This window comes from Nothoprocta perdicaria, unplaced genomic scaffold (genome assembly GCF_003342845.1).
Source record: "Nothoprocta perdicaria isolate Ctin4 unplaced genomic scaffold, notPer1 scaffold_3, whole genome shotgun sequence".
In the NCBI taxonomy this organism is placed as follows: Eukaryota; Metazoa; Chordata; class Aves; order Tinamiformes; family Tinamidae; genus Nothoprocta; species Nothoprocta perdicaria.
Window position 1 is genome coordinate 2,800,262 of NW_020455532.1, and position 18,982 is coordinate 2,819,243.

Consider the following 18,982-nt stretch of genomic DNA (forward strand, 5'->3'; position numbering starts at 1 on the left):
AGCCCCTGTCTGGAGGCGTTTTCGGGTTATCTTCCCCGTTTCGGTGTCTGGTTTCAGCTGTGCGTCAYGGTGCAGCTTGTGCCTGCCCTGGGGCTGTGGACGGGATGAGCCCTGGACAGGATGCGGGTGAATTTGTGGCGTAGCTGCCCCAGGTTGGGTTTCCGAAAGGGAGAGGGTGACAGGTGCCTTGAGGGGACAGTGACCGTCTCAGCTGTGCCAGGCGGGCTCCTCTGCGGATAGAAACTGTCCTGGTTTGAAACTAGGTCAGCAGCGTGATCCGAAACGCCCCGCTGCACCGTGCATCCCTGCCGGGGCTTGGAGCTCTGCCGTTCCCTGCCATCCCGACGCAGGATTTTGTGCCTCATCAGCCAAAAATCCTTCCTAACCACACGAGCAGGTGGATCAGGGCTGTTTGGGGTTGGATGTCACCTAAGCAGACGGACGTGAAGCCGGTGTCTGCAGTTGGCCTCCCCTTGGCATCCTGATGGCTCTGCCCGGCGTAGCCTGGGATGCACCGAGAGCGTCAGCCCTCAGCAAGGCCGCCGAGGGGCCGCGCGCCCGCGGGGCCCTTCGTCCCCGCGCGCTGTTTGTTTGATGTCCTGTTTGTTCTGGCAGAGCCCGGCTGCCTGCGGAGCTGGACGAGGGAGCGCTGGGAAGCAGCGGGAGCCTCCGCTCGCTCCCGAAACTGCCTCCCGTTTGCCAGGCGAAGAGGCCTCTCTCCTCACGGGATCTGCGAGGCTCTGCTGAGGGAAAGGACGGGCTGCGGGTGCTCAAGGTGGCACGGCCTGGTCTGCAAGGGCCTTGGGGGTCCAGGACGGATCCTTGGCYGCTCCCTAGGGAAGGAGGCAAGAGCGGAGCGCGAGGAGGGCTCTGGCTCTGCAGGRCACCTTCGTCTTGCCCTGTTGGGTGTTTTGAGGGGTGTCAGGGGCTCTTGGGGACCACRGCCAGTAACAACCATGGGGACAAGTGATCCAAGGCCGCCTGCCCTGGCAGGACCCTCTTCTGCCCCTTTTATTTCCTGTTTTAGCCGCAAAAACACGGCGTGGTTTAAAAGCAAGTCCACTTYAGTCCTCCATCCCAAGGAACTGGGAAGATTTTGGGTGGCCCAGCCACCATCTCAAAACAACAGGATCCAGATGTGACAAAGGACCAAGATTGCTGCCACTTCCCCCATTCCCATCCTGGAACCGCCACTTGGTGACACTTGATCACTGAACAGCTCCGGACGCTGGGAAGACCAGAGGTGGAGAGGGAAGGTCTGCGGAGGAGGATGGAGATGGTGAGGAAGGCAGCTGCGGATCCCTGGCCGCTAGGAAAGGTTTCTGTTAAAATGGGGTCATTGGGACTTGTTTGCTGGGCTGGGGGCACCACAGGGGCCTCCAATGAAGACCTGGGGGCAGCTCAGAGAATTTGCTGAGGTCGAGGCAGCCGATAAGAACCAAAACATCTACCTGGAGGAGCTGCTGGATTTCATTAAATCCAATGACCGCCTTGTCCCACTGAGGTCGGACAGAAATGAGCCGCTGGCATCGCGCTCGGSTTGGTGTCACGCTACGGTCCTCAGCCCTGCCTGGGCCAGGTTGAACCTCCTCTTTCCCCACGCTGGTTCAGGAGAGCTGCTCTGAACGAGCTCCCCACATGCTTGCCTTAAAGGCAGAAATAAAAACTTAGGGATTTTCTTTGGCCACCTCTCCAACTCCCAGCTGTTAAGCCCTGGAAATGTGTTCTTCATTATGTCCGAGAGAGAAATGTTTCTTTCTTCCGACTGGGATGGCAATAAACATGTCAGAGCGTAACGCGGCGCAGACACGGGAGCGCGAGCGCCTACGGAGCGCGCGCGGGAACGCCGGTCTCGTCTCCGTCCCTTCCTTTAGCTGGATAGAAACTCAATCACCGAGTGTCTCGTTCTGCCCCCAGGCAGTTGCTGCTTAATTGAGAAATTGTAAAAAATMCGCAGTTGTCAGCGGCCCCTTCGTATGAGGCTTCGAGTGCCCCTTCCCTTTGCACGGCTGCTCTCTCCTCAGCTGACCCCGGAGCCGCCGGGTTTGGAGCCGCCCAGGGGGCTATTCTGGATTAGGAGGAGGAGGGATGAATTCCCGCTCCGTGTGCTATTCCCGCCTCGCTTTGCTCATGTGSAGGATGCTCCAGCCTGCGTGATCCCGGCTGGGCCTGCCTGCCCAGGGCACATCCACAAATAGGAAGGTCCTAGGACACAGACTGGCACTTACTCTGCCTAAYCTTAGATAATGGTGTCACCTAAGTTTGGTGCATGGTTTCTCTCTGCTTTCACACCGCCGCGTGCTGTTTGGGGACATAAGGAGCTGGGGACATAGGTGGACATAGGAATGGGCTTGGATACTGCATATGGAGCAAGTTACCCAAGAGTCTGAGTTGCAGGGATTGAAWTGAAGGACAAATCACTGCTGCTGTCTCTTGGGGCCCCATCCCTTTTCTCTCTCTTCCCCCTTTTCCTTACCATAGCCCTAAGCTAAAGGAAGGAGGAGACCGTGAAGGGACTTTTCAGCTGTTCTGGACCTTTGTTCCCAATGTGGAAAATACTTGAAAATATCTGTCCCACCCACAAAGGCTGCAGCATATTTTCCCTTTAAAATAATATTTAATAGGAATATTTTTAAAAATTAAAATAGCAATAGAAGCAGGAGGGCATAAGCCAAACATTAAGACCGGGCCCTTGAGGATAGAACGAGTTTGTGAGCAACTGGGTCTTGAACTTTGTGGGAACTGGACTGGATTTGTGAAGTATTCCCGGATCTCCCGCCGTAATGTGAAGTCCTAAAAATAGCCCCAAACTTGCATAGCCCCCGTGACCTCGAAGCCGCTTTACAAGCGCCTCGCAGGGTAGCTGGGGTAGGTAACACCTGGCAGCACATCTGGGATTGCTAATTGCATGGGGGGCTTCATTGCTGGGGTGCATGAACACCCGGAGGCAGCTGTGGGATTGCTAATTGCGTGGGGGGCTTCGTTAGCATCGGGCTTGGATGGCCGGGATGCCCCAGCTGGGTTTGGAAATGGGTAAATAGCTGTGGAGGGCAGTGGAAAACGCAAGTCCCAGAGCAGTGATTGTGGCTGTGATTTCTACCTGGAGCTGCGTGGGAAGAACCAGGGATTTGGGAGCTTTTCTCGACCCGGGAGGGCCAGGACCTTGTTCCCCTGGGCTGCCCCTTTATTACTTTATCTTGTTCTCCCCATTCAGTCTGGGATGTTAAATGTTCTCTCTGAAGCCAGGGCGGGAAGGGGCTGCAGATAAAAAGAGAACTAAAGGTTGCAGCGATTGCTGCAAGGGGACGTAACGCGTTGCAGCAGCTCCGGGCGAGCCGGCACGCCGGGAAGTTCAAGGAAACCTTTATTTGTGCCGATGGAGACGCTCCGTGCAGCCTGCCTGGATTGTAGCACATCCCAAACGGCTGCGCTTGGGCTGCGCTCGGAGCGCCTCGCTGCTGAGTGCAAGGTTGTGTTCAGAGCCTTAGGACATGGTGCACAATGCTGCACTTAGAAAATAAGAAAAAAAAAACCAAATTTTAGTCGTCTTGCAGTGTCTGCTCGTCTGCCTGGTCACAAGGGCCCTCCCGGAGCCTCCCTCCTTCCCTGCATTCCTGCTCGGCTAATCCTCCGCATGYTGCTGCCCTTTACCCTCCGGCCGGCAGAAACCCGCCTGTCCTGMGCYGCTCCGCTCGCTCCCCCGCTCCCGCTTTCCTTGGAATCGGGATTCATCCCATTCTGCGCCTCTCCGCTCGCTCCCCCGCTCCTGCTTTCCTCAGAATCGGGATTCATCCCATCCTGCGCCGCTCCGCTCGCTCCCCCACTCCCGCTTTCCTCGGAATCGGGATTCATCCCGCAGTCTCCTGCCCACCTGCCCACTTCTGCATCCAAGGGCTGAGCCGGGGACCCACGGATGGAACCAGAGACCCACAGATAGAGCTCGGGACCTGCTGCCAGGGTCACCCAGCCCCAGAGGGGTTGGAACAACCTGTAAAGCTGGGCCTGGTCTAGGAGCAGCTCTGGCAAGCTCAGCCCTCACCCTCTCCTGGGCCACAGTACCAGTTTTTCCTGTTCTTGGTCCTCCCTCCCCTTGCTCTGCTGCTTCACTGCTTCAAGCACTTGTTTTCCACGCGAGCTGGGTTATTTTTCTGTGCAGTTTAGCAGCCCCAGGTCGGTGCCATACGTTTATACCAGCACCACGATATTTTTTTTTTCAGCTCCCCCCACCAAATCCATCCATTCCCACATAGACATCACGCAAAACTACGTGTCGGGGCTGCTTTCTTTTTAATTGCGGAAGAGAAGAAATGAAGCAGCCCGAAAGGTCAGAGCAGGCTCCCAGCTAGGAGCAGCTTGGAGGAAGTTGAGGAATTTTGGCCCTCCGTGCTCTGACATTCCGGGGGAGGCAGCTCCGCTCGCCAGCCCGCCGAGGCTCCGCAGATGCTGGGGCTTTGCGTCGCTCCATGGAGCTGCTGAAACCCTCTTGACGGGGCCGCTGGCCTCGCCTTGCAAAGGGATGGAGGACATGGGCTTTTAATGGGGCTTTTTTATCACTTTGTGCTCAAGGTTGTGGTTTTGACCCGGTTGGTTTCCGTGTGTTGATAGACGGGAGGTGCTGTAGCTGTTAAATATTGCACCTCTCAGTTGGAGTGTTTAATCATGACAGGGCTGGCTTGGTCCGCAGCAGCCCTTTTGAATGGCAGCCTTTCAAAATCTGATGCTTTTCTGGTGTTTGGGGCCTTGAGAAGTTTATAAAAAATCAATGAGAGAAGAAAACAGCCCTGCTGAAGGGGGAGCAGCTCTCGAGCTGCCTTGCAGGGTTGGAATCTCTTGCTTGATTGGGAATATGTGTTCACTAACAGTAAAATCAGGCCTCTTTAATATATAGGGTCTTCTCTAGTATAAAGGTCTCTGGGCTCGGAATGTGCAGGGGATTGGCAGCTGAAGCAGGGGGATGATTAGGCTGCTAACGTGTAAATCGATCGCATCTGTGGGAAGAAGTGACTGCAGGTGGAAGATAAGAGCAGGTCATGGACCCCGAGTGTCCAGCGCTTCCAGGGAATCCCAAGCAGAAGCAGAGCAGCCCGGTAATGCTATCCATGCACATGATCCTGCGGGATATTTAGCAGCAGTTAGGACACTGAGGGATAATATGGGATCTGCTTATCCTGAGACAAATGTGTGCATTAAATTGTGTGCTTTACCTCCCTTCTCTATGGAAAAAGGGGAAAAAAAAGACTAAGAGTCCCTGAGCATAGAGGTTTTTATTCATCGTGCTGATAATAGGAGCTAAATAAAGGCTTCAGGGAAAAAAAAAAGATGTTTCTCTTGCCATATTGGTTGGGCAGAGCTGTAGTGGAGCTAAATACGGAATGGGAAGTCTGGCCTTCTTGCCAGTTCTCCCTATTTTTAGAGCTGCTGCGCCGTCTTGGTGAGTTTTCTCAAYATATGCCCTGGAAGCTGCAATCTGCCTCTGGCCCGCTGTTGTATTCGGGATGATAAAGCTGTGGGATGGAGGAGCAGGGAGTGACCAGATGTGACAAGAGGTTTCTCTGAGCACCAGGATGCAGCTCCTGGCCCAGGACAAGCTGCACTGTGGTCACAGTGGAAGCAGGATCGGGATTACCTGAGCGGGAATTTAGCCAAGAGATCGTGGCCAAATGAGCAGGGAAGCAGAAGTGGTTGCCCTTTCCTGCAACCCCCCYGCCAAGAAAGCATAGAAGGCAACATCCCAGCCCTAGCCTTGGATATCTACCTCCATGGTGTGGGTGGGACAGGTTTTTTGGGAAGTTCCTCAAAGCAAGGATGCAGGTTTGGAGTGTGGAGCACRATTCTGGGCTCTCTAGCACCCAGAAAAGGGCAGGGAAAGGAAAGGGAAGGGAAAATTCTCTCCAGTGCATTTCTCAGAAGAGGCTTCGTGTGCATCCGCAGGGCTGTGGACCTTTCCCTGGCACCTGCGTGTCCTTGGGGTGGGTACTGACCAGTGCTGGCTCCGTATGAYGAGGGACTCTCAAGCTACAAATCGCAGCTTTCCAAGCACTAACCTCCCTTTGGGCTTGTTTTGGACGTTAGGAATTTTGTCCGATAAGAGAACTTCGTTTGCCTTTGAATACGGCTTTCTGACAGCATGATGGAATGGGGGATTCTTGGAGCACGCCCGTGCCAGCCCGGGAAGGGAAATTCTGATGGAGCTTTTGTTGCTCTCTAGGGCTGACATTTTAGCTCTTTAAAGAGTACATTTATTTTGTTCTTGGCAAGGAGGTGTGTGTGCAACGCTGGTGTCCAGACGAGTGGGAGCAGCACCCGTTCCAGCTGTGCTGAAGCCAAGAGGGTCTCCTGGGCTCCCAACACTGGGGCACCTGGAGCAAGGAACCGGGCCAGGGCTTTTCTGCCAGTGACTACAAAACCGAGGGCCCTTGGGTGAAGCAGAGGATGTGGAGATGCCGTAGAGAAGGGTTTAGTGATGCTGTGAGCAAGGTGCAAGGGGATGCATCACAGCGGGCTCTGCAGAGCATGGGCTCCTTCGGTTGCACTGGGTACCGCTGCGGTATTCCTGAAGCCTTGTGCACCCAACTGACTCCACGTTCCTCTCTTCCAGCTCTTCCACGTGGCCTACGTCCTCATCAAATTTGCCAATTCTCCCCGTCCTGACCTCTGGGTGCTGGAGCGGTCCACCGACTTCGGCCTCACCTACGAGCCCTGGCAGTATTTCGCCTGTAAGTAGAGCTGGTCAAGCTGTGAGCTTAAAGCCAAAACTACAGGGCAGGCTTCTCTTGCAGGTGGTTGCACGGTGTCTGTAGTGTCCACTGTCACCTTTTGTCACTGAATCATTCACTGCAGTGTGGCCTTTGGGGGGGATTTCTGACTATTCTCGTAGTGGCTTCCTGCCTTCTGAGCAGGCTTGGAGAGGAGGACATATATATTAGCCATGAGAGAATGAGTGATGCAAGGCAACATATATCTAATGAATGCTTAACATGGAGCACATAACCTTGTCTCCAACTGGCGAGCATGGGGAAATCCGGGGCTCCGAATTGCTCTCCTCTCACTGCCCTGCTCCCTGGTTGCTGAACAGCCTCCAAGCGGGACTGCATAGAGAAGTTCGGGCTGCACACGGTGGACCGCATCGCCAAGGACGACCATGCCATCTGCACCACCGAGTACTCCCGCATCGTGCCGCTGGAAAACGGGGAGGTGAGCAGCTGGCTGGCRCTCCCTGAATTTCTGTGTCTGGGAAAAACCTGGGGAGACCACTGGGCTCCTCAGGATAAAGATTCCCAATATGTCAGCGTTGATCGCTGCTTCCTTGCGTGGATGAAGAAAGGCCTTTGTCCCTCTGGAACAGGAGTCTGGGTGGGATGCAGAGGTGGACACTGATGTCCATTCATGGAAGCGGCGTGGAAATGTTACCTGCTTCCTCCTGTGCCTAAGTCCACAATGATAAATGGTCCCRGGATGCGGCAGTCGGCAGCATCCGTTGCCGGTTGTGCTCCCAGTGGGAATCATGGAAATTCTTCCACCCATGGCACATGACTGCCCTGGCAGCCTGGGAAGGGTCGGCRGCCACGGGCATTTCTCTGCACAAAGCACAGGTCCAACAGGAAGCTTTTGAGGATGACAGCAAGGAGGAGAGGAAAATGGAAAGGCCACAAAGACCAAAAATTGGCAGTCAGGCRCTGCTAAAGCCAAATCCTTTCTCCTCTGTTAGATAAAACCCRTAGGCAGATCGGTGCCAGTGTTTGCCCTAGACAGGAGTGCCCAAGGGGACTGAGCAGCCTTGATGTGAGCCATGGCTTGGCATGAGGGAGAGCTGTGCTTAATGCCAAAATTGTGCGTAGGGATTAGCTCTCTGGAGCTGATTTCTTTGGCAGTCATTTAGGGGTGCAAAAAAGATAACAGAATTCTGCTTTTGTTTTCTCAGTGCCTGCACATGCTCTTAGTAATTGGTTCCTTCTTTTGGATGTGAGTTAAGCTACACAGTTGCAGCAGAAGGGGGCCGGGTTTGGGTTTAGCTGAGGGAGAAATTAATTTCTTCTCCTTTCAAAGGATCACACTGATTTCTATGTTTGTTTTTTCCCCTCCTTGCACTCACAGATTGTTGTGTCACTGGTAAATGGGCGTCCAGGGGCCATGAACTTCTCCTATTCTCCTCTCCTGCGGAACTTCACCAAAGCCACCAATATCAGGCTGCGCTTCCTGCAGACCAACACCCTACTGGGGCATCTGATGGGAAAAGCTTTACGGGACCCCACGGTGACCAGGAGGGTAAGGCAGCCCTTGGAACCTCTTGTTATGGGGATGGAAGGATTTGAGGGCAGTGCATGCSTTCTCCAGGGGAGAAGACGTCCCTGGGGTTTGCTTTGGGGTTTCTCCCTTGTACTCTTGCTTTGGCCAAGGTGGAGACACCTGCAGCAGACGCTGCTGCTGGAGTCTCCTGCCTTGAGCACTTGGGAAAAAGCCGTGCTTGGAGTCAGCAAAAGAGCTGAGAAACATCTGCTGGGGTTGCCCCTGGCTTTTTGGCAGTGTTGGGAGTCCYAGCTCGTAGCTAGTGTCCTCTCTGGCCAGTGGCAGGTGTTGCTCTAGGCAGAGATTGCAGCCACCGTTGCCTCTAGTGAGGCTGAGTTTGCCAACATGGGGAGACTCGTTTTAGCAAATAAAGCCCTATTGAGTCCCAAGTAAGACAGTTTTTCATGGTCTGTGCGCATGCAGGTGGAAGCACCTGTGAAATTTGTTCATAACCATATTCATGGCCAACTTTTCTTGTGGTGTCCAGTATTACTACAGCATCAAAGACATCAGCATTGGAGGGCGCTGTGTCTGCCACGGCCACGCAGACGTCTGTGATGCCAAAGACCCTAGTGATCCTTACAGGTAGGTTTTTCCAGAGGCACAGATCTGTGTAAAGTCATTGAAATTGTTGTGCTAAGAATGGAAAATGCCAGAGAGAGTTGTGCCCAGTCCTGCGCTCTCTGTTGTGCCAGCACAGTTGTTCTGTTGAGCACAGTTGAGTCTGTCCAGAGAACTAGCAACTGGGCCAGCCAAAACAGCAAAACCACAACATTTTTGTTGCGTTATTTTGCAGGCAGATCAGTTGCCTGGTCTGGGTTTCTGTCCTGTCCACAGCTTTGCCATCCCTGTGGGGTTGCTGTTCTGAAATGGGAGGGTGGGTTTGCAAAGCTGTTACCATTGATGAGCATGGAGCTCTCGCTCAGCTTCCCTGAGAAATCTTATGCTCCACATGTGGCTTCCTAAGAATTGGGACAGTAATTTCATAAATAGATATTTTGCCTCCAAAACAAAGTTCTGCTGTCTGATTCTACTCACAAGAACGCTACACTTGCCGGTGTATGTAATGAAACAAATACTCTTTGCAAAAGAACAAGAGCGTGCAGAGCAGTTAGGTTTTGGCTCGTGGGACTCCTCCCGCCAGCCTTAGCTACTTGAAATGCCAAAGAGCTGCTTCAAACCATGAAAGTGTTGCTGCTTAGCCATCTGTTTGCAGCCTGAATGTTGCCTTTATAAATGGGATGAGTAGATTCAGCAGGACCAAGCTTATATTTCTTCCTCGTAGGGATCACGTAGAGCTTTTGGATCTTGTAAAATAAAATTCCAGTGAGTCCTAGCCAAGATTAAAAGCTGCTAAGTGTTAAAACAAAGACGTATTGAAATGCAAGTCTGCGTCAGTGTGCTTAACTCCCTGACAAAGGCGAGTTCATAAATATTTGAATGTATCGTTCCTTAGTTTTGTTTTAGACGTTGGTGTTGCTGGATGCACAGTACACTAGCGTGGAGAACAGAAGGTCCTCGTGGTGCAAAATGATTTTTAACACAGAAATGTCCTGGCATTTCTTGGGTATATTGATAGCTCAGGATGCTCTAGGAAGGGAGGGAAAACTGAGGAAAGATAGATGAGCTGGGAGTCGTGTTCGGTGCCAGTTCTGCGGATGATTCTTTGCCTCCCTGAATCTCCCTCGTCCTTTCATTTGGATGTGTTTGGTGTCTCCGCTGTGGGTCGGCAACAGCTGCTGCATTTCACGCCGAGCACATTGCACTTGCCTAGAGGAGAAAACATTTCCTACTTGGGTGCTTTGGACAGGGAGCACGAAACATCTGCAGGGCCCTTTGGGTTACCTCCGGACAAGGAAGCTGGGTGAGGAGAGGAACATCTCCTGGCATCGCCGTGACCCATTTGTAAGCCCAGAGTGCAAAGACAACAGCAGGAGRGTGATACCAGGGGACCAGCCAGGAGTAGCTATAACAGATTGTTTCCAAAAAGATGCAGGGAGGAGATGGGATTTGAGCTCTTCTTGCATCTCCCCCAGCCATAGTCTTGAGGAGGTGCTGTGACYGGGTGGGAGGAAGTGAAATTCCTCTTGCCTTTCAACTGAGAAAACAAGGAATGAGTGGGAATGCTGCTAATTCCTCAAGGCCACGGGGCAGCTGTTTGCAGCCTCCTGGCTGGAGTGGGCATCTCTCAGGAGGTTCTTTCTCCTCCTTGCTCTTTCATAAATCTGTGCAACCCGCTGGAGAAGCAGGAGCAGTGAGCCCAGGTCAGGCTCTTGACAGCATCAAGGCAAGGAGGTGCAAACAGAAGGGGACTCCAAGTCCATCTCTGCTGTCCCTATTAGAAATCCTGATGATGTCTTGGCAAATCTGGCAGGCTCCTGCGCCCCGTTTTAACTTCCCTGCTCTGCACGTGCCTGTGTTTCTTGTGCCTCTTGCCCAGAAAGACGGGAGGAACGTGCTGGGAGRCGTTAGGACACGATGGAGCGTGTTTCATGAGCTGACTTCCTGGCCATAAATGAAAATGTTTATTCAATGTAGGGAAACGTCTCTGAAGCGCCAAGATACRGCAGCTGCGCTCTCAGCCGGGCTAAGCTGGCAACAGGTCTTGTCCCGGTGCTGGGGCTTGGGAATGGGGCAGAGGCGGCTCCCTAAGGACAGTCGGCACTTTTGAGGGCTGCCCCCATTAGCAGCACGATGGACTGGGCTGAATTTAGGTGAGGAAAGGGAAGATCCACTCGTTAAAGTGGAGCAGCAGCRGGATGAGACACAAACCTTCCTCCTGGCAAACCAGGCATGCATGGAGATGAGCCCCAGCAAATCTGTTTTGCAGGTGGTTTTCCCTCAGTACCATCAGGAACTACTAAAAAAAGGGTTTTTTTCCTGCCCAAGTCCCTTCTGTCCCAGCCAAACACAGATGCTGGTCACCTCGTGAGCTGCTCRCTGGAAACCATCCGTGCTGCACGCTGCAAAACATCGGTTTCAGGAGAGAAGCTCAAGTTTTATGTTCAATGCACGATGAGCAGGAAATATGTGTGTTCTGTGCACGTAGCTGCTCCCTCTTCTTCCTTGTATATATTCAATCAATGAAACATGTAAATATTGTAGCTTGTGCACGTTTGCCCATAATTCATTAGCAGGATAGGCTGGGCACAAGGTGCAGGAAAGCAGTCGTGAGGGATGAGCTGTCCGAGAGGTCACTGCCGACTCGGAACRGCGGAGACTAAATAAATAGCTCCTTCTCCATTTGAAAAGCGTATTTTTACTCACCAAGTGCCATCTTTTCTGTGTTCTGGGAACCGGACCAAGGCTTTCCAAACATCTCGATGGCCACAAAGCCGGGCTGCGTGGCTGGAGCCGCATCCTCGAGCTAGTGGTGCTGCTCAGCAGGTTTACACATTCCCACGCTCGGTGCTCGTCCTGCTCCACGTGTATTTGTACACAGTTTAGTCTTTACCTCGGACTGCTGCTGTGAGAAACGTAAGAACATGTTGTTTCTTTGGAAGCAGTCAGCCAGGGAGGGGGTCTGTGGAGAGCTTCGGGATGAAGCGTGGCTGGATGTTATCCTGCTCCCTCTTGGGTCTGCACAGCATCATGAGGACAAAGTTCCTGGTGCATGTGCACGTTCCAGGGCCTGTTTCTGCAACGTAGGCTCTGAGCAAGCCTCTGGGGCTCAGCTTGGCCTGGGGACACGATGGGGACAGGGCMTGAGGAGGGCGCAGAGAGGCAGCTGCAACGAGCGTTTGGTGGAGCCTGCAAGAAGAGGACACSGGCCAAGGCTACGTGGACCTCCTGTGCGTTCAGCCCAGGTTCCCATGGATTACCTCATGAAAATGAGTTAATTTCTGCCATGCYGCCAGCTCTGCATGACTGCTGACAATATACATGCCCATGGGTCCCACATGTTGAAGATACACCCAGGTGGAAGCGCCCAGCAGCGGCAGCTCGTCCCAGCGGGGAGGAATGCGCGCGTTGTTGCTTCCCGCTCGGCATGACTGCTTCGTTTGTTCCTAGCGTTGTAAGAAATTACAGTTATTTTTAAATGCTGTGTTTGAATGGAGGAGCCTCTGGAGAGCTGGGAGTGGCAGGCCTGCCCTCGGGGCAGTGAGTAATTGCACGGATAAAAGCTGGAACACGCTGTATTAGCCATAAGTCTAAGACAACAGAAAGCGTTTGTGTTGGACRGGGAATCGTCTCCTGCTCCGTGGAAGTTCGGGAGTGATGTCAGCGACGTTAATGAATTAGGTGGCGGGCGAGCAGGGATGGGAGCCCTGGCGGCTCCAGAGCTGCCTGTTTATCAGCAGAGCCCTTATGTGAGCCAAGAAGGCAAGAGGGGCATTTTGCAGAGACGCTGGGGCAAGTGCTAATGTTACGCTCAGAATTCTGTCTAAATTCACCCTTCGTGGCCTTGTTCGTTTTTGGAAGCATAKGTGCACATGGAGGGTCAGGTATGACCCGTGCAGCCCCATCCAGGTCCAGCTTCTATTCCTCCTGTGCTGTCCTTGCCAGGCTCCGGGACCATCTCCTCTCCACCTGCATCCAGCCTGTATCCTGTCTTCCAATAATTTACTGGGTTCAGGTTTCTCCTGCTGCCCCTCAGGCCATTTCATGCTTCTCTTGTCTGTGGAGCTCGCTGGACCTGGGCATAATTTTCTTCCTTTTTCTTGCCTCCTTGTGAAGAAAGGAAGGACAAAGCAGGAGAAAAACCAGAAAGGGAGGGAATGGCCCCAGTAGATGAAGACTTGGGGTTTAGCTCGTAGCAAAAGTGCAAACTTCAGGTGCCCCAATGTGCCTTTTGTGCCCGCAGGCTGCAGTGCGACTGCCAGCACAACACGTGCGGCGGCTCCTGCGACCGCTGCTGCCCGGGCTTCAACCAGTTCCCCTGGAAGCCGGCGACCGCCGACAGCGCCAACGAGTGCCAGCGTAAGTTGGTGGGCGCTCCAGTTGCCTTTTCCTCCTTTTCCCGGCTGTTTTGCAGGCGGGAGCAAAGCACGGATGCAGGATTCCCGCGGGCAGGTCCGGTTGCTCAATTCCGCCTCCAAGCTGAATGGCGTTTGGATCTGTTTGCACACAGGACATCTTTATTTGTCTAACAAACCCCTTTGCTTGATGCTGGTGCTGGAATTCATGCCACACTGGGAATGCAAAGCATGGAGCATAATTACATCACTTGATCTGTTGGAAACATGGAGCTGCAAAGGATCGTTGGGTCTTATTGCTGTAGGTTTCCAAAGAACTTCCCAACTGTCCTCCATCCCTGATGGAGTAAAAGCAGATACAGTCGGGAATGTTGCCCTCTACCAAACCACTTGAGGCCCCAAATTGTGTAATTTCTGTCGTGTCTCTACATGCCTGTACATATTTTACTCCTGGGCTTGTGCCTACTTCACTTTTTGATTTGCAGACCTTGTGAAAGAGTCTGTTCCTGCAGATAAGCTTGAGYTTCGTTCCTTATGGAAATGTAACCCGTACGGGATGAAACCCATGAGCAAAGACCTCATGTTGAGCCCGGGCTGGTGGCAGGAGGATCTCTGTGGAGCAGTGGCTTAACTAATGTCTATTTTCAGCTTGCAATTGCAACGGCCATGCCTACGACTGCTACTACGACCCCGAGGTGGATCGCCACAAAGCCAGCAAGAGTCGGGAAGACAAGTTTGAAGGGGGAGGTGTTTGCATCGACTGCCAGGTAGGTGAGAAGGTGCACGATAGAAAAAGCTGTTGCAGATCCTTGCGTTCGTTTCTGCTGTCAACCTGGAGCGCTGCCTTCCTTGCAAAATTCCTCAGCCCCCCACACTCGCTTATCTTAATTAGGTATCCTGGAAAATTGGGCTGTTGGCAACGGATTAAAGGCATGTGTGCTGGTAATGGGAAAGCACTGGAGGTCCTGGCYGTCCCTCTGTGAGCGTAACATTGCCTTTCTAACGCTTCCCAGGGAGGTCTTCCGAGGCACCGGTTTGCATGTGCTTCTCCCAGGATCCGGGGGAGTTCGGTCTTTTTGCTCCGTAGGGAACAGCGAWGCTGACGCTGCACGCATTGGAGAGTGTGCGCTGCGCTGCCCAAGCACCAAAACACTGACCTCAGCCCTGAGGTTCCCAGCAGAAGTTGCCCGTAGAATAGTCTGGCAGCTCTTCTGCTGCCAGGGGGACACTGGGCTGATTCACGCTGGGGCAGGAACCCGACCTGGCTTTTGGTTCTGCAGCCTTGCTCTGAGGAAGGGGGTCGCTCTGGCCCTCGCAGCACCAAGCGCTCGGGGCTGCGTTACCATCTGAAGCGAGCAGGGTGGGCGCAAGGTCAGATGTGAACCTGAAACGTGTGCTGGGCTTATGGGAGGATGCACAGTTTGGAAAAAAGAAACAGCACTTTGCTTTCCAATTGGAATTTGTGGAATTTCGAGCAGATTTGGGTCTTCCGTGTACTGATGCTCCTGAGTTGCTTCCTCTTGACCCTGAAGCTGCCAGCAAATCTGGCAGTTGGACCTGAATCCCCTCCTGGAGGAGCTCCTGCCCTTCTAACTGTGTCTTTCAGCATCACACGACGGGCATCAACTGTGAGCGCTGCATCCCCGGCTACTACCGCTCCCCCGACCACCCCATCGACTCCCCGTACATCTGCTACCGTGAGTGTGGTTCGCGCTGCAGGTCCTGGGTGCTGTCCTGGATCCTGTGGCCCTGGGCAGGGGGGTCTGCAGTGTGAGGCTGGGACATTTTCTGATGTAACGGGCCAGCAGCACCGTGACCAACGTGGCCACGTGGGAACCCGGTTCCTGACGCAGCTGATGCTGTGGAAATGCGAGCGTGCACGCAGCACAGCGTGGGTGTCCGCAGCAGCCTTGGAATCAGAAGTGGCTGCGCATCCCACAGTTGGAATGAGCTAAGAATGTGCCGTTGACCCAGCTGCGCCTGCAGAGAAGCCCAGGCTTGGCCACCATCTGCGCTTGCTTTCAGCTGGCAGGAGCAGCCGGTGGCTCTCCGGGCAGGAGAGAGGCATTTCCAGGCAGCCGTCTGGCTGGGGACGTTGGCTTTCTCTGCCCGTTGTGGAATGTTGCCTCTTCCGCACCACTTGGAGCAGCAGTGCTGTCTCCCCAGGTCATTTCTGGAGAAGTGAGCTGGGTTTGTGCTGCTTTCCTTGAGCACCCTCTGTGTAATGAGGACCAYGGCAGCAATGCCCCTTAGCCAGAGCCCTCTCGAAGGGACAATCCTACCTTTTATTTTCAGAGAGGACTTGCAGTGGACTCACGAGGGCCCTTTGGCTGCAGTGATGTCCCCCCATGCTGCCTGCGGCTGCYGGGGGTCTCTGCTGACCGTGTTGTCCTTCTCCCCCTCCTCAGGCTGCAACTGTGAGTCCGACTTCACGGACGGCACCTGCGAGGACCTCACGGGGCGCTGCTACTGCAAGCCCAACTACACCGGGGAGCTCTGCGACGCCTGCGCCGAGGGCTACCTCGACTTCCCGCACTGCTACCGTGAGTGCCAGCGCGGGCAGCCAGGTCCAACCCCTCCGGATCCGCTTCCCGGCATCTTTCTGCATTGCTGCATTCCCTTGTCCTCACCCACGCCCCRCGGGCAAGCTCCTGCTTGGCTCCAATGGAGCCTGGAGCGGTGCAGAGCTGGGATGAATGTGGCTCTTGGGAGCCAGGGGACAGTTCTCCACTTGAATGAAGGCTCCTCCTTYGCTTTTGGTGTAGAAGGAAAGAGATCCCTGCAGAGCCCAAGGGGAGGCTAGAAAAGGCTCTGTATAAATGGGGGTTGGTGGGCTGTCTGCACGTTGTTCTCATGGTGCACACTTCTCTTCAGTGTTGGGACCATCAACTCACTGGTACACCAGAAAGGGTCTCTCTGAGCATGTATGCCATGGCTCCATGCAATCTCTTTTTCTCCATGTAGCTATTCCAGCTTTTGCTGACAACGATACCGGCGAACAAGTGCTCCCTGCAGGACAGATAATAAGTAAGCAATGCGATTTTACCCGCTGCTCTGGGGGTGCAGGTGTCGGGTCCCACCGCACTTGCCCACTCCATTGCTCTCAGTTCTCTCCCTTGCCCTCCTGCCTGCTTCCTTTCACATCCTCACCCTTCCCAGTCCTTCCCTTCCCCWGTCTTCTCTTGCCTCTGTTCCAACCACATTCTTCCTTGTGAACTCCTGCTTCCCAGTGCACTCCAGATAACCTTTTCCTTCCTGCTGATATTTTAAGCTCCATATCTTCCAGGCAGGTTTTTCCTTCCTGAACTGGAATTTCCTACATCCCTTCCTCCATCACTTGGACAGCTCCAGCACTTCCACCCCATTCCTGCCCCCCAGCCCTTGCCATGCCCTCATCGCCACCCCTTCCCCATCCGGGTGGGAATACAGTGCTGGAGCGGGGCTGTCATTCCCGGGCTTCCCGAGGTGTCCTGTTTTCTTCCGTGCAGACTGTGACTGCTACGCGGGTGGCACGGAGGGCAACGCGTGCCGCAAGGACCCTCGCGTGGGCGCCTGCGTGTGCAAGCCCAACTTCCAGGGCGCCCAGTGCGACCAGTGCGCGCCGGGACACTACGGAGCCAGCTGCCAGCGTGAGTGCCCGCTCCCCGCCGCGGGAATTCCCTGCCTTCTGAGGGACAAATTCCCATGGCTTCTGCTGGTATTTCCCACCCAGCCCTGTCCCCCTTGGCCTCGGGTCTTTCTTGAGGCATTCCCTATGGATGTGAGCTCCGGGCGGGATGTGCTGCTTCCCAGCACTGCTCCACGGCTTGCGTTTCCCGAGGCTGGTTCTGAAGGTCCTCRTTGCTTTGCAGCGTGCCAGTGCTCCGGGCCCGGTCAGTACGATGGCAGCTGTGACAGCGAGAGCGGGCAGTGCCTGTGCCGGAGCGGCTTCGAAGGACACACGTGCAACCAGTGCGCCCCCGGCTACTTCAACTACCCGCTGTGCCAGCGTGCGTATGGGCCCGGGCACCCGCGTGCGCGCTCCCCACGGGCGCCAATGCGAACACCGACCTCAAGAGGCACCAGAGCTTTGGTGCCAGGTGGTGGCAAACACCATAGGGACAATCTGTGCCCTGCTTATGGTCACTCTAGGGGGCAAGAGACATGAGAACRTGAGCATGTGGTGGTGGTGGCGGTCAGCGTGGCAGGAGCCGTCGGCCTCTGCTGCGTTGGGGTGGATGTCCCAGCAAAGCCAGAGACTTTTGGGGGTGGTTTTGGGGGTGGTTTGGAGGGCAGCGCGGGGGCGCTGAGGCCTCTCTCCGCCGCAGTGTGCAGCTGCAGCGCCGTGGGGACGCTGCCGGGCGGCTGCGACGGCGCCGGGAGGTGTTTCTGCAAGGCGGAGTTCGCGGGACCTCGCTGCGACCGCTGCAGCCCCGGCCACCACTCGTACCCGCACTGCTACGGTGAGGACGGCGGCACGCGCAGCCTGGCAGCCAGCTCCATAACAGCTCAAACGTCTCAAATTAATAGCTCAAACGGCTCAAATTTTGAGTTATCCATGTGACATATCTGAATATTGATCCTCATTAATCCCGCTGCTCCGTCACCTTCTGAAAACCAGGCCTATTTTGGAAAGACACTGGCATTTTGCAAAACCCAGACCCATGGGATTTGTCCTGTAAATCTGGTCGGTTGGCTGGTGGAGGTGGTGGGCGATGCCAAAACCGGGGGTACAAGGTGGTTTTTATGCCATGATCTGTTGTCCCCACTCCTACCCTTTGTCGGTTCAGTGTTAACTCCCCGGGTGCTTTGAATGGGCTGTATGAAGCAAATCCACGGAGTGTTTTTGTGGTGTGGCAACAACTCTAGATGAGAGTGTGCCCCGTGCCTGTGACAGGTTGAATCATAGAATGGTTGAGGTTGGGAGGGACCTCTAGAGATCACATAGTCCAACCCCCCTGCTCCAGCGGGGACACCCAGAGCACGGGGCACAGGGTGGCATCCAGGCAGGTTTGAAGACCTYCAGAGAAGGAGAATCCACAACCTGCATTGGAAACAGGCCGAGCCTTGGCTCGCGGGGTCTCTCTGACCACCACTGCCTCCTCCTCTCCTCAGCCTGCTCCTGCGACGCCCGCGGYGCGGCCGACAACGACTGCAGCCCCGCGGGGCAGTGCCGCTGCCACGCGAATTTCGGGGGACCCACCTGCAGCCAGTGCGCCCTGGGCTTCTACGGGTTCCCCAGCTGCATGCGTGAGTACGGCCCCGCGAGGGGCCCTGGGGACAAGTAACCTGGCTGTGCTGCTCCTGGCCTTTGTAATGGTTTTCCTTTCCATGATCCGGCTCCAAAGAGCACTGTGCTCTTTGCACAGCACCCGGGATTTGAGGAGCTTGCTGACCTTTCATGCCAGAGGTTGCAGGATCTGCATGTGCCAAAGCCTTTCTTGGCTTCTGCTCTCAAGCACCAGCAATCCCTGAGATCCAGGCTCCTGAAATCCTGGATGCACTTGCATCCACAGTACAGAACTGAACGCTGCTCCTACGTGTTTGGGTGTAAATGGCCTTTCACAGGAGCTCACCAACATTTTGAGGATCTGATAGTGCATTCTCCTTTCCTTAACCCCATAGCTCCTTTTCCTCACTGAAACACACTTAAATACATAGGTGTGATGAGCGCTGTAGCCTCTATTATTTTGCCTAGTAGAGTGTTTTTAGCTGAAAGCAAAGAATGAGTGCRCGTGTTATTTTTCACCCGTTTTTCTGACTGCTTTGCTGGTGGCGAAGGTGAAGCAGACAGAAGAGCT

The 18,982-nt window shown here is 54.4% G+C and overlaps 1 protein-coding gene across 1 annotated transcript in view; it reads left to right on the plus strand.

Annotated features, from left to right (window-relative positions):
- LAMA5 (laminin subunit alpha 5) overlaps window positions 1-18,982 on the plus strand; it is a 67,712-nt gene that overhangs the window by 17,389 nt on the left and 31,341 nt on the right. The window contains exons 3-15 of the mRNA XM_026042062.1: window positions 6,599-6,716; window positions 7,076-7,194; window positions 8,095-8,265; window positions 8,774-8,871; window positions 13,091-13,206; window positions 13,851-13,969; window positions 14,809-14,899; window positions 15,611-15,745; window positions 16,167-16,229; window positions 16,691-16,831; window positions 17,054-17,191; window positions 17,510-17,644; window positions 18,297-18,431. Coding sequence (XP_025897847.1) covers window positions 6,599-6,716; window positions 7,076-7,194; window positions 8,095-8,265; window positions 8,774-8,871; window positions 13,091-13,206; window positions 13,851-13,969; window positions 14,809-14,899; window positions 15,611-15,745; window positions 16,167-16,229; window positions 16,691-16,831; window positions 17,054-17,191; window positions 17,510-17,644; window positions 18,297-18,431 — 1,579 coding nt within the window. The remainder of the gene's footprint in view (window positions 1-6,598; window positions 6,717-7,075; window positions 7,195-8,094; window positions 8,266-8,773; window positions 8,872-13,090; window positions 13,207-13,850; window positions 13,970-14,808; window positions 14,900-15,610; window positions 15,746-16,166; window positions 16,230-16,690; window positions 16,832-17,053; window positions 17,192-17,509; window positions 17,645-18,296; window positions 18,432-18,982) is intronic.